This window comes from Zophobas morio, unplaced genomic scaffold, assembly GCF_036711695.1.
Source record: "Zophobas morio isolate AGI-343-1 ecotype UQ-CSIRO unplaced genomic scaffold, CSIRO_AGI_Zmor_V1 ptg000018l, whole genome shotgun sequence".
NCBI lineage: Eukaryota > Metazoa > Arthropoda > Insecta > Coleoptera > Tenebrionidae > Zophobas > Zophobas morio.
In genome coordinates, this window is record NW_026972123.1 from 2846263 (window position 1) to 2861389 (window position 15127).

General features: G+C 41.1%; 1 protein-coding gene across 2 annotated transcripts; it reads right to left on the reverse strand.

Annotated features, from left to right (window-relative positions):
* Nucleotides 1-5269: 5269 nt before the first annotated feature.
* LOC135131035 (uncharacterized) lies at nt 5270-9650 on the reverse strand. Of its 2 annotated transcripts, XM_064058552.1 has the most exons (4): nt 9574-9650; nt 9012-9088; nt 8863-8922; nt 5270-8798 (listed from the first exon to the last, which is right to left on the reverse strand). In XM_064058552.1, the coding sequence occupies exon 4, from the start codon at nt 7531-7533 to the stop codon at nt 5473-5475; it is 2061 nt and encodes a 686-aa protein (XP_063914622.1). In that variant the 5' UTR covers nt 7534-8798; nt 8863-8922; nt 9012-9088; nt 9574-9650; the 3' UTR covers nt 5270-5472. The 2 variants fall into 2 exon arrangements, with proteins under 2 accessions (XP_063914622.1, XP_063914621.1); XM_064058551.1 differs by lacking the exon at nt 9574-9650 and having other exon boundaries at nt 9012-9121.
* Between the last annotated feature and the right edge of the window lie 5477 nt (nt 9651-15127).

Sequence of the window (15127 nt, forward strand, 5' to 3'; positions counted from 1 at the left end):
AAAATTCGCATTTCTTACCGATTCTTTCGAAAATATTGCTCCGTGACCATCGATACCCTATATCTTTGGAATCAGCGTGTCGAGATCTACGTCCCTGAATTTTTTCAGAATTTTTAAACAACTTTTTTAAAAGTGAAATTTTTCTAATGCTCCCCCCTTCTTCAAATTTCGGCCAATTTTTTAAATTTTCGAAACTTAACTAAATACATTTTCTGGTAGATTTCGAGCTCTAGAACTCACTTCCGGCCTCAGTTCTTTGATAACTGCAACCGTTTTTCCGGAGTCGTCCGTTGAAATATCGAAATTTTTAGAAATTCTCAAAAATTCGCATTTCGTACCGATTCTTTCGAAAATATTGCTCCGTGACCATCGATACCCTATATTTTTGGAATCAGCGTGTCGAGATCTACGTCCCTGAATTTTTTCAGAATTTTTAAACAACTTTTTTAAAAGTGAAATTTTTCTAATGCTCCCCCCTTCTTCAAATTTCGGCCAATTTTTTAAATTTTCGAAACTTAACTAAATACATTTTCTGGTAGATTTCGAGCTCTAGAACTCACTTCCGGCCTCAGTTCTTTGATAACTGCAACCGTTTTTCCGGAGTCGTCCGTTGAAATATCGAAATTTTTAGAAATTCTCAAAAATTCGCATTTCGTACCGATTCTTTCGAAAATATTGCTCCGTGACCATCGATACCCTATATTTTTGGAATCAGCGTGTCGAGATCTACGTCCCTGAATTTTTTCAGAATTTTTACACAACTTTTTTAAAAGTGAAATTTTTCCAATGGTCCCCCCTTCTTCAAATTTCGGCCAATTTTTGACATTTTCGAAACTTAACTAAATACATTTTCTGGTAGATTTCGAGCTCTAGAACTCACTTCCGGCCTCAGTTCTTTGATAACTGCAACCGTTTTTCCGGAGTCGTCCGTTGAAATATCGAAATTTTTAGAAATTCTCAAAAATTCGCATTTCGTACCGATTCTTTCGAAAATGTTGCTCCTTGACCATCGACACCCTATATTTTTTGAATCAGCGTGTCGAGATCTACGTCCTTGAATTTTTCAGAATTTTCAGACAACTTTTTTAAAAGTAAAATTTTTCCAATGGTCCCCCCTTCTTCAAATTTCGGCCAATTTTTGACATTTTCGAAACTTAACTAAATGCATTTTCTGGTAGATTTCAAGCTCTGGAATTCACTTCCGGACTCGGTTCTTTGATAACTGCAACCGTTTTTCCGAAGTCGTCCGTTGAAATATCGAAATTTTTAGATACTCTCAAAAATTCGCATTTCGTAAAGATTCTTTCGAAAATATTGCTCCGTGACCATCGATACCCTATATTTTTGGAATCAGCGTGTCGAGATCTACGTCCCTGAATTTTTTCAGAATTTTTTGACAACTTTTTAAAAGTGAAATTTTTCCAATGGTCCCCCCTTCTTCAAATTTCGGCCAATTTTTGACATTTTCGAAACTTAACTAAATACATTTTCTGGTAGATTTCGAGCTCTAGAACTCACTTCCGGCCTCGGTTCTTTGATAACTGCAACCGTTTTTCCGGAGTCGTCCGTTGAAATATCGAAATTTTTAGAAATTCTCAAAAATTCGCATTTCTTACCGATTCTTTCGAAAATATTGCTCCGTGACCCTATATTTTTGGAATCAGCGTGTCGAGATCTATGTCCCTGAATTTTTTCAGAATTTTTAGACAACTTTTTTAAAAGTGAAATTTTTCCCCCTTCTTCAAATTTCGGCCAATTTTTGACATTTTCGAAACTTAACAAAATACATTTTCTGGTAGATTTCGAGCTCTAGAACTCACTTCCGGCCTCAGTTCTTTGATAACTGCAACCGTTTTTCCGGAGTCGCCCGTTGAAAATCGAAATTTTTAGAAATTCTCAAAAATTCGCATTTCTTACCGATTCTTTGGAAAATATTGCTCCTTGACCATCGACACCCTATATTTTTTGAATCAGCGTGTCGAGATCTACGTCCCTGAATTTTTTCAGAATTTTTAGACAACTTTTTTAAAAGTGAAATTTTTCCAATTTTCCCTTCTTCAAATTTCGGCCAATTTTTGACATTTTCGAAACTTAACTAAATACATTTTCTGGTAGATTACGAGCTCTAGAACTCACTTCCGGTCTCAGTTCTTTGATAACGGCAACCGTTTTTCCGGAGTCGTCCGTTGAAATATCGAAATTTTTAGAAATTCTCAAAAATTCGCATTTCTTACCGATTCTTTCGAAAATATTGCTCCGTGACCATCGATACCCTATATTTTTGGAATCAGCGTGTCGAGATCTACGTCCTTGAATTTTTTCAGAATTTTCAGACAACTTTTTTAAAAGTAAAATTTTTCCAATGGTCCCCCCTTCTTCAAATTTCGGCCAATTTTTGACATTTTCGAAACTTAACTAAATACATTTTCTGGTAGATTACGAGCTCTAGAACTCACTTCCGGCCTCAGTTCTTTGATAACTGCATCCGTTTTTCCGGAGTCGTCCGTTGAAATATCGAAATTTTTAGAAATTCTCAAAAATTCGCATTTCTTACCGATTCTTTCGAAAATATGGCTCCTTGACCATCGACACCCTATATTTTTTGAATCAGCGTGTCGAGATCTACGTCCATCAATTTTTTCAGAATTTTTAGACACCTTTTTTAAAAGTGAAATTTTTCCAATGGTCCCCCCTTCTTCAAATTTCGGCCAATTTTTGATATTTTCGAAACTTAGCTAAATACATTTTCTGGTAGATTTCGAGCTCTGGAATTCACTTCTGGCCTCGGTTCCTTGAGAACTGCAACCTTTTTTCCGGAATCGACCGTTGAATTATCGAAATTTTTAAAAATTCTCAAAAATTTGCATTTCGTACCGATTCTTTCGAAAATATTGCTCCGTGACCATCAATACCCTATATTTTTGGAATCAGCTTGTCGAGATCTATGTCCCTGAATTTTTTCAGAATTTTTAGCCAAATTTTTTAAAATTGAAATTTTTCCAATGGTCCTCCCTTGTTCAAATTTCGGCCAATTTTTGACATTTTCGAAACTTAACTAAATACATTTTCAGGTAGATTTCGAGCTCTAGAACTCACTTCCGGCTTCAGTTCTTTGATAACTGCAAGCGTTTTTCCGGAGTCGTCCGTTGAAATATCGAAATTTTTAGAAATTCTCAAAAATTCGCATTTCGTACCGATTCTTTCGAAAATATTGCTCCGTGACCATCGATACCCTATGTACCTGAATTTTTTCAGAATTTTAAGACAACATTTCTAAAAGTGAAATTTTCCCCCTTCTTCAAATTTTGGCCAATTTTTGACAATTTCGAAACTTAGCTAAATACATTTTCTGGTAGATTTCGAGCTCTCGAATTCACTTCTGGCCTCGGTACTTTGATAAATGCAACCGCTTTTCCGGAATCGACCGTTGAATTATCGAAATTTTTAGTAATTTTCAAAAAAACGCATTTCGTACCGATTCTTTCGAAAATGTTGCTCCGTGACCATCGACACCCTATATTTTTGTAATCAGCGTGTCGAGATCAACGTCCCTGAATTTTTTCAGAATTTTTAGAACACATTTTTAAAAGTGAAATTTTTCCAATGGTCCCCCCTTCTTCAAATTTCGGCCAATTTTCGACATTTTCGAAACTTAACTAAAAACATTTTCTGGTAGATTTCGAGCTGTAGAACGCACTTCCGGTCGCGTTTCTTTGATAACTGCAACTGTTTTTCCGGAATCGACCGTTGAATTATCGAAATTTTTAGAAATTCTCAAAAATTCGCATTTCTTACCGATTTTTTCGAAAATATTGCTCCTTGACCATCGACACCCTATATTTTTTGAATCAGTGTGTCGAGATCTACGTCCCTCAATTTTTTCAGAATTTTTAGATAACTTTTTTAAAAGCGACATTTTTCCAATGGTCCCCCCCTTCTTCAAATTTCGGCCAATTTTTGACATTTTCGAAACTTAACTAAATACATTTTCTCGTAGATTTCGAGCTCTAGAACTCACTTCCGGCCTCAGTTCTTTGATAACTGCAACTGTTTTTCCGGAATCGACCGTTGAAGTATCGAAATTTTTAAAAATTCTCAAAAATTCGCATTTCGTACCGATTCTTTCGAAAATATTGCTCCGTGACCATCGATACCCTATATCTTTGGAATCAGCGTGTCGAGATCTACGTCCCTGAATTTTTTCAGAATTTTTAGACAACTTTTTTAAAAGTGAATTTTTTCCAATGGTCCCCCCTTCTTCAAATTACGGCCAATTTTTGACATTTTCGAAACTTAACTAAATACATTTTCTGATAGATTTCGAGCTCTAGAACTCACTTCCGGCCTCAGTTCTTTGATAACTGCAACCGTTTTTCCGGAGTCGTCCGTTGAAATATCGAAATTTTTAGAAATTCTCAAAAATTCGCATTTCTTACCGATTCTTTGGAAAATATTACTCCTTGACCATCGACACCCTATATTTTTTGAATCAGCGTGTCGAGATCTACGTCCCTGAATTTTTTCGCAATTTTTAGACAACAGTTTTAAAAGTGAAATTTTTCCAATGGTCCCCCCTTCTTCAAATTTCGGCCAATTTTTGACATTTTCGAAACTTAACTAAATACATTTTCTGGTAGATTTCGAGCTCTAGAACTTACTTCTGGCCTCGGTACTTTGATAAATGCAACCGCTTTTCCGGAATCGACTGTTGAAATATCGAAATTTTTAGTAATTTTCAAAAAAACGCATTTCGTACCGATTCTTTCGAAAATGTTGCTCCGTGACCATCGACACTCTATATTTTTGGAATCAGCGTGTCGAGATCTACGTGCCTGAATTTTTTCAGAATTTTTAGACAACTTTTTTAAAAGTAAAATTTTTCCGATGGTCCCCCATTCTTAAAATTTCGTCCAATTTTTGACATTTTCGAAACTTAACTAAATACATTTTCTGGTAGATTTCGAGCTCCAGAACTCACTTCCGGCCTCAGTTCTTTGATAACTGCAACCGTTTTTCCGGAGTCGTCCGTTGAAATATCGAAATTTTTAGAAATTCTCAAAAATTCGCATTTCGTACCGATTCTTTCGTAAATGTTGCTCCGTGACCATCCACACCCTATATTTTTGGAATCAGCGTGTCGAGATCTATGTCTCTGAATTTTTTCAGAATTTTAAGACAACTTTTTTAAAAGTAAAATTTTTCCAATTGTGTCACCTGTTGACGGCGCTGTCAATACCGTTGTTTATAAATAACTCACCGTTAATTTCTTCAGCTTAAAGGTTTATTCGTTGCAAAAATTATTGTACATAACACGTTCGTGAGCTTGCTTCCCGAACTTGTTGTGTAAATTACTATTACACATGGCATAGCTTCCATTGAGAATCTACGGAATTCAAATTTGCGCCGTGTCGTATAAAGAATTTCACCATTTTATAATCGAGATTGAGGCAAGCGCGTTGGAGAAGATCTTACTCATTTTCTGTCAAGAATTTCTCGTCTTCTTCGCTCTCTCTTTCTCAACACCTGTCTCGCATTGTATTGCCCGAACTGCATACGAATAGAACTATCCAAACAAATTGATATATACTGGTTTTTTTCGAACATATCAATCAAGTCTTCGTAGTCGAAAAGAAGACAGTACTGTAGAATCGTATCTATGTTTTTTAAAAACAATTTCGTTTCGATGTTGGTCCTTTTTGTCAAGACCGTTACGGGTAAAACTCGAATGAAGTTTGTTTCGTGAAACAGCGATTCCTGGTGTAAGACCTGCCGAATTTCTTCTTCGTCACACTTCCGTAGCAATAAATCAAGGATTTTTCTATTTGCTTCTGGGTCAGGTTTCGTGTGGCGAAATTGTGGTGACGCCTTAACGACAAAAAGATTTCTGTCGACAGGGAACTTTACCAACTGATATCTCTCGCACCACAAACAAGCGACTTTCAACACGCTTCTACCGATTTCATCCACGTTACGAAACTCTTCATCTGGAAAATTTTCCAGAAGGTGGTGGTTCTTATACAAAACTGCGACATGAATTGGCGATTTTTTTGCCAAAATCAAATCAAAGAAAAACCGAATATTGTTGTATTTTGACTCAAATGTGAAGTTTTGGATGTGAACGGCTTTTTCTTCGTGCTCTGCAAGGTAAGCAGCCGCCAAATATTCGCCGAAAGAGTTGTGGAAGAACTTCGGACAGGCTTGGTCACTCACGTCGGTTATAAAACCTTCAGGATCCTTACTGGTGCTGATTTCTCTTCTAACTTTATATTTTTGTAAAACCGTTTCGTCGAAGTACAACCGCATAGCCAACGCTTTATAATAATCCAGTTGCTTATCTTTTACGTTAAAGTATCGATTACGGATCATGTCGCTCGCGTTCTCTATGTCCTCGATCCCTTCCTTCTCTCTAAAGTGGAAGTAAAATTTTTCCTCGACGAAGCGTTCGTACAAGTCAGCGATTGAAAAAATTTCATCCAATAAACGATTGTATTTGTGGCGATCCCTCAATAACAGTTCCGTCAAAATATATATCTGTAAAGGTATCCCCAGAATGTCGTTGTGCGGAAACAAGCGAATATTGTTCCTTATCTTGACGAAAATCTCGTCCAGTTCTGAACACTCTAACCTGTTCTTGAGATGCGTTTTCTGGTCGTCTTCGTCGAACTCCTTCAACGTCCTCGATAAAACGTGGAAGTACTCCTCTAGGTCTTCACGCAGAAGGTATCTACAAGTAATCCAGTGGCGAGCGTCTTCAGCTTCTGACAATTTATTGATAATGCGTTTGACTGTTTTGAACCCGTCGTTATTCAGTTCGTCCAAGCCGTCCCAAAAGTACCTGACGCGCCCTTCCGCAAACAAAGCTTCTATTACTTCAAAGTCAAAATTGCTATTCTGGCTTTTGATTGTTTCAGCAATGTACGCTTTGAACTCGTCGACGTTGTCTATTTTTCGGCGAAAGTAAGTTGAGTGATTATTGACGTAAATGAGTACGCTCCAGGTTGTTGGAACGGTGGTGTTTTTCAAAGTTTTTGCAAGGGTGGTTTTTCCCATACCGGGGTCAGCACACACGAGATTGATGTTGTCTTCGTACCGCGTCAGCTCTGATTCTTCAATGAAAGTACCACCTAGTAAAAATTGATGTAAGTTTTGGTTTGTTGAACTTCTGACCCATTCAAAGCCGTTCATGGAGGAAACGTAGCGCAAATGGTAGCAACAGTGTCCACGAGGAACGGTTTTACATATAGTAGCGAATTGTTCTTTTGATATGTCGTTCTCGCTTAGTACCACGAACCCGTCTTGTTTGATAGAGGGTTTTTCGTACGTCAAAAACTCCTCCATCCTGATAGCTTCTATGTTTGGAAATTGATTTTTGAATGCAGTTATTGGAGACACACAACTGAGCACTACTAGACTTTGCGGTAAATCTATCTCCTCCAAGAACTCGTACTTGATAATATTCCTTGACAGAAACCTGGAGATCGGTGACGGTGGAAGATCCTCTGGTTTACCTATCAATAGTGCTTTATCCAACATCGCCACGAGTTTGTCTACGTCCAAAATACCAACAATTCTTTCCCCCTTGTCGATTAAATCCCCCAAACTAATCTCCCGTTTACCTTGTATAGAACAAGTAAAGGTTGATAGTATCCTCTTGTACAAAATCTTCTTCCTTTTCTTCAGATTTAGCAAATTATGAAAAGTGCTGTAACCTCCAGGCGATTTAGCATTCAAAACGATAAACTTTTTTCGTTCGCAGAGACCTATAGCTTTCCGAGTTGCCTCGCTGTCTTCTACCACTAAAGGGCATTTACCCAACAACCACAAAAATTTCGTCCATTCTTCGTCATTGAGGTCTCTCAAACAGTTGACGCTAGATCCAATTATTTGGTACTGTCTTGCTCTTCTCAAATACTCCAAATTCTTCACCGACTGTCTTTCCTTGAAACAGTGCCACAGATTTTTAATTTTGAGGTAGCTTTCAGTAGAAAGACAAGTAACGTCGAATTTTGAGATAGCTTTTTTCAACAGCTTAGATTTTTTGTTTTCGGATTTTGGTTCAAAAGAAAGAAATCGTGTCGGCGATAATATCAACAACGCAACCACATGTTTGACGAAAGATAAATGCAATGTAGTTTTGGAATTTGTGTCCTGGTTCCATTTTCTTACGAATTCTATGTAGTTCTTGGAAATGAGTTCGTCTTGACAACTAAACTTTGACACAAAAACCTGTTTGATATCTTCCTTGATTGCATCAGCGGTGTCGTAGTTGGTAACTAAAGTAAAATTTTTGAAAAAGTTTTCGTAGTCTTGTAAAGCGTTTGTATTATTGTGTCTGCTATCTCAAACCGAAAGTGCTTCTTCTTGTTCTTGATTTTCTTTATGGATACGTTAAACTTCACATTGTCATTTTCCATTACAAGTTCTTTATCGTCAACGTCAAACTTTCTGTTAGTAACAAGAATGAATTTGAAAGTTCCAACAGTCGTTGTTTTTTGTCGATATTCCTCGAAATACTTCATAACGCTAAAATCCCCCTTTTTGGCCGCTAATGCTTGTTTGGTTAAAATTCCTCCAGTGTTTGCGTACTTCAACTGCACTGCATACGTCCCTTTGAGATTAACATCCTGGGAATCCACGTCAAAGACAGCGTCGTCCATAGATCCAAAATCAGGGTGGTTTGACCACACGTTGAATTTTGTAATTTTTTCATTGTTGATCAGGTTCAACAACAAACGTGCAACGTAAAGTTCTTCGAATAGCCCTCCGTCGTCGGTGGTTCCAGGACGTTTTTTAAAGACCTGTAGGTTGAAAAATAACGCTTTTATAACTGTAAACACACGTAATGGTGGAAAAGTAACTTACGAAAGAGGGGTCATTTGGGTCCAAGAGGTTCTGATAAAACTGGTTAGGGCTATTGTTATTCTGTGAAAAAGGCAAAAAAAAATTGATTGACCTCTATAGGCTTGGGAATTGTAACTTAGAAAATGAAAAATATTTGTGTATAGATTTACCTGTGAGCCACTTGTCGACATATTATGTAACGGCCGTTCGTCATTTGAGGGAATTACTGCTTGAGGCAACTCTAGAACTAATACTTGAGTTGTGAAGAGTTTTTCCAAAACTTGTCAGGTTAAACCAACTAAGCGGTAACGAAACACCGTGTTATTTGTTTCGTTTAAAGATAATGAGATAAACGTGTTATTAATATTGCCAACATAGTTTTTGACATTGAATTTCAATGCTTACTAAACGACTTTTTTTCTCGATCATATGGTACTATATCAATATACCACCATTTTAACATCTTAAATATTAGTTCTCTATTGTTGTTAAATGTCAAAATTAGGCCCAATTTCGTTCAATAAAATGAGTGATCAACAAAAAAACGTGGATTCGAATTAAGTATAGTAAAAATGGTAAAAGCCAACGAAATTGTGGAGCGGAGTGGGTGGGATTACTTTTACTTTTATTGTTTAGATTTTACTGTCTCTGTCAAAATTACCAAAAATAACACATGCGGAAGAACAGAGGGAATTCTTGCCAAGCATATTAACATTCGACTTCGGAACTTACATTAAGTACACATTCTTCGTTGTACATACGTGTGGAGATAAAAAAAATGTGCGAATCTTTAGGTTATGAATCTAACCGTCAACTGTAGTGTGTTTATTATAATATTGAACGACTATTAATCAACCTTCAAGGCAAATATACAAGTCTGTATGTTGAGTTGCCTGCATTCATTTGTCGATTTGATAAATTTTTATTTTCAACGCAATTTGACAACATATTTACATGGTTTCCACCGGATGTTTCAGACGATACTTTTAGCATAGCTTTTAGCTTGCAATGCTTGCATCATTCGCAAGGATCGTGCCACAGTAGGTGGAGGTGTCGCTTTATGTGTTAAGTCTGTTCTTAAATTTGAAATTTTAAAATTTTGTTCGGATGAAACCTCTGATAGCTCTATTGAGTACTTATTAATTAAACTTAAGATAAACTCATAAGAGAGTGCCGTAGGTACATTTTACAGACCACCTGATACTAATTTTAACAATCTAAATTTCTAAAATCTCTGTTATTTGAACTTGATTGTAACCAATGTTCCCACGCGGATTACTAAGGATAGCGAATCTCTCATAGATCTAATTATTCTTAGTTCAAATGTTGAAATTATTAAGTTTGGGGATCTGATTTTGCCCTAGCCGACCATAACAGTATTCATTGTATAATAGGTTTTAATAATTATAACGAGATAACTAATCATAAATTTACTAAAAGTTTTAAAAATTTGGACATAAGTGATTTTTCCAATAAAGATGCTGAGAGAATTAACTGGAATCAAATATATATGTTGCCAGACTTAGACGAAAAAGTTGTAATTGTTGTCGTCGAATTACTAACGGAAACGGTTTTAGTACAGGTTTATTTACAATACCAACTACAAAAATGATAACACGGCCCAAGGTTGTATGTGTATGTGTATGTCCACGTGGAGGTCTTGAAGGGGAGAGGACGTCTGCACACGGTGAGTGGTCGGAGAAGAAGAGAGTCTGTTTTACGTTTCCACCGTGGCGTTTCCTCTTTAGGCTTGCGCGGTGTAACTGCCAATCCGGTGGCTGCATTATGTATGTATAACTGGTTGCCTACTTCCAGGCGGCCACAGTAGTCCCCTCCCAGTGACTACGTTTCGTAGTCGCGGAATTTCACTGGTGGCCTGGCTGTTCTTCCTGACCTTGTAGTGGTGCTCGTCGACGCAGGTGTTGTCGGGACCTGTTGCGTTGGGGGCTGCACATGAGGCGGAGTGCAGGACTCTGCCGATATGAAAGCCGGTTTTACTCGGTCCAGGCTCACTGTGGTTTCTCTTCCATTCATGCTTATCACTATCACCTTGTCTGTACGTCGTAATACGTGGTGTGGTCCGGTGTATGGTGGTTGTAGTGGCTTCCTGACTGAGTCATCTCTGAGGAAGATGTGGGAACAGTCAGACAGCTCTGGGTGGACAAAAGTCTTGTGGTGGCCATGGTGGGTTGCTGGTCTTGGTCGGACGTTGCGCATGTGGAGCCTCAGCTTGTCGACGAAATTGCTGGGGTCGACTTCTGGCTCGTCGTTTGCGAAGAAAAATTCCCCCGGGATTCGTAGTTGCGTGCCGTAAGTCAGCTCGGCTGGGGAACACTGAAGGTCGTCCTTGATTGTTGTCCTTAAACCTAACAGCACCGTAGGTAGGATGTCGTACCAGTCACTGGTCTCGTGGCACATGATGGCGGCTTTGATCGTTCTGTGCCACCTCTCGATCATCCCGTTGCACTGTGGTCGGTATGGCGTGGTTCGGCAACGTTTAGTGCCCAAAAGGTCTGTGAGGGCAGACATCAGTGTGGCCTCGAACTGCCGGCCTTGGTCAGTTGTAATACGGTGGGGGCAACCGAACCGCGCAACCCAGGTTGCGTAAAAGGTTTTCGCCACCGTCTCCGCCGTCATGTCCGTCATGGGAATTACTTCTGGCCATCGGGTGAACCTGTCTGTCATCGTGAGGCAGTACCGGTGTCCCTGTGATGGTGGTAATGGCCCAACGATGTCCATGTGTACATGTTCGAATCGGCATTCTGTAAGTTCAAAATGTTTTAGGGGTGTTCTAGTGTGCCTACTCACCTTTGACCGCTGGCAAGGAAGGCATTCGCGCGCCCATTTTTTTATGTTGCGTTCCATGTATGGCCACACGAAACTTTTATGTACCGCCTTGAATGTGGCTTTGCCGCCTGGGTGTGATTTAGAATGTACCATGTCAAATACCCTTTTTCGTAAGTGGAGGGGTATGTAGGGGCGAATTCTCCCCGTGGCTGTGTCGCACCAGATCGCCGTATCCGAATTCATGGGTGTGAGATTCTGGAGTTTCAAACTGGTACTGGAATTCAGCAGGTTTCTCAACTCCAGGTCTTGTTCTTGGGCGGAGGCGAGTTCGTCCGGGTCGATCACTGCTGCCGTGTGAACTTCGCTGATTCGGGATAATGTGTCCGCCACCATGTTGTTTTCGCCCGGAATGTGTTCTATCTCCGTAGTGAACTGACTGATGAAGTCGAGTTGGCGTAGCTGCCTCGGGGAAGCTTTCTCTGAGTTCTGTTTGAACACGTAAATCAAAGGCTTGTGGTCCGTTCTAACCGTGAAGACTCTCGCTTCTACCATGTAGCGAAAGAATTTGATGGCTTCGTATATCGCGAGCAGTTCGCGGTCGTACGTGCTGTACCTTCGTTGGGTGTTGGTCAACTTTTTTGAGAAAAATCCCAGGGGTTGCCAGTCGCCTTTAACCTCCTGCTCCAACACAGCCCCCATGGCTGTATCCGAAGCATCGGTGGTCAATCTTAATGAGGCGTTCTCGGAAGGGTGTGCTAGCAGCGCAGCACTGGACAACTCGCTCTTGCACTGGCTGAACGCTTCTTCCGCCTCGTTGGTCCAGCTGATTGGCGTCTTGTCATTTTTTTTCGAATTTCGCAGATACACATGTAGAGGTGCTTGGATAGATGCGGCATTTTTGACGAAGCGACGATAAAAGTTGATCATGCCGAGAAACTTTCGTAAGTCCTTCACAGTTTGCGGCTTAGGAAAGTCACTTATCGCCGTCACTTTCGCGGTTGCTGGACGGGTCCCGTGAGTCGAAATGCTATGTCCTAGGTACTCCACTTCACTTGCCCCGAACACGCACTTTGCTGCATTAACCACGATTTGGTGTTGCTTCAGTCTTTCAAAAAGCGTTTTTAAATGTCGCACGTGCTCCTCTGGGTTCGCGGAAAAAACTAAAATATCGTCTATATATGCGAAACAAAAGTCTAAATCGTTGAGCACATTATTGAGGTGTCTTTGAAAAGTTTGCGCGGCATTGCGTAGGCCAAAAGTCATCACTGTGAACTCAAATAAACCGAATGGCGTACACACTGCAGTTTTTGGGATGTCCTCGTCGGCCACTCGAATTTGGTGGTAAGCACGTACCAAATCTATCGTGGAGAACACCGTTTTTCCCTCTAGTCTGGCCGAGAAGTCCTGGATGTGTGGTATGGGGTATCTGTCTGGGATTGTTACCCCGTTCAGCCTCCGATAATCCCCACAAGGACGCCATTCCCCAGGATTCTTCTTCTGTACGAGGTGCAGTGGGCTGGCCCATGGACTGCTGGAGGGGCGACACCACCCTTGCTCCAACATGTACTGGATCTCAGCTTTGGCAGCCTTGAGTTTCTCCGGTGGTAGTCTGCGTGGTGTTTCAGCTACAGGAGGGCCTGTTGTGTATATGTGATGCACTACGGAGCTGGATATTTGACTTCCCGGACGTGGTGCTTTCGTCAATTCCGGGTATTCCGCCAGCAGGTTGTGGTAGCTGGAGGTTTTTGCCACCGTCGTAATACGTGGTACGGAGCAGGCCAATACGAAACCAGGGGAAGAGAGATGTGTCAAGGGGTCTACCAGCTTCCGGTTTCTCAGGTCCGGTAGGAGGTGGTAGTACTCGAGAAAATCGGCCCCTATTATTGGTTTCTCGACGTCCGCGAGGATGAAAACCCATTTAAAAGTTCTGCGTAGCTTCAAGTCAACCACCATGAATTTCTGGCCGAACGTGCGGATGGGTGTGTTGTTCGCTGCAAATAGGGCGGGTGTATTTTGTGTCTGTGACTGAGCCTTACCTGAAAACGTTTTCGGCAGGACTGAGACCTCTGCTCCGGTATCGACTAGATACCTGATACCGGATTTGGGATCCGTGACGAAGAGACGATGATGACGCGCGTCGTCGTGTACCGCCTCGATACCCGACGGCGCCTCTAGTTTTCCGGCTGTACAAACGTGCAGGGTTTGAAACACTTTCGGGCGTTTACACCGAACTTGGCGTGGTAATAACAAACGCCATTTTGATCCGTGCGTTGCCTGCTGTGTGTCCTTGACCGATTTCGGCTGTCATTTTGCCGTGCTTGTGGACTGCGCCCTCTCGTGTTGCTTAGATGAGTTACGGTTACCGATAAGGCCGCCATCTGTTTCTGGAGGTCTGCAATTACCGTAATGAGGTTAGTTTCCTGCGTTGGTACGATGGTGTTCTGCCGCGTCGTGTCGCTGGTGGCGCCTATCGCGTTGATACTGGAAGCCATAGCGTTGCTTCTGTGTATTTCCGCCAATTTGTCCGCGATTTCTGCCATCTTTTCCAGCGGTACTCCCTCGCTGGCAGACAGCACGAGTTGGACATGTGGTGGAAGTCGCTGTAGCCAGAGCGTTTTTACGACTTCGCTATTCATATGTTGCCCCGCGAGTGCCTTCATTTCGCGGAATAACTGGGATGGTTGTCGGTCCCCTAGGTCCATCTCGTTTATCAGCTTTCGTAGCTGCTTCTCCTGTGAGTCGGTGTAGGCGGCTATCAGTTTCTTCTTAATTGTGTCGTACCTCTCTTTGTCTGGTGGGTTCGCTACGATGTCTGTGACTGGCTGGAGTGTGCTGCAGTCTAGCGCCGCTACCACGGTGCAATACTTCATCTGGTCCGAGGTTATCCGTGCGGTGTGAAACTGTGCTTCAACCTGTGCGAACCACAACGCTGGATCGCGTCGCCAAAATGTCGGTAGCTTCAAGTTCGACGATGTGACCTTTACTTCGTCGAGGTTCTTGAGCAGCTCTTCATCTCCCGTGGTTTTGGTTGCTCGAGTATTGGCGAGTTCTTGCTCTAGCTTCCGGATGGCTTCTTGCTGTTTTTCGAGTTGCTGTTGCAGTTCTTCGGCAGTCGGCATGTTCGTACCCGTAGTTCTTCGATCACGTCGGGGTCACCAATTGTAATTGTTGTCGTCGAATTACTAACGGAAACGGTTTTAGTACAGGTTTATTTACAATACCAACTACAAAAATGATAACACGGCCCAAGGTTGTATGTGTATGTGTATGTCCACGTGGAGGTCTTGAAGGGGAGAGGACGTCTGCACACGGTGAGTGGTCGGAGAAGAAGAGAGTCTGTTTTACGTTTCCACCGTGGCGTTTCCTCTTTAGGCTTGCGCGGTGTAACTGCCAATCCGGTGGCTGCATTATGTATGTATAACTGGTTGCCTACTTCCAGGCGGCCACAAAGTTAAATATTTTAACGAATGCATTTTAAGTATTTTTCACTATTGTGAAT

Coding starts and splice junctions, on each gene's coding strand:
- LOC135131035 (XM_064058552.1), bottom strand. CDS start 7,533: ATGTTGGATAAAGCACTATTGATAGGTAAACCAGAGGATCTTCCACCG.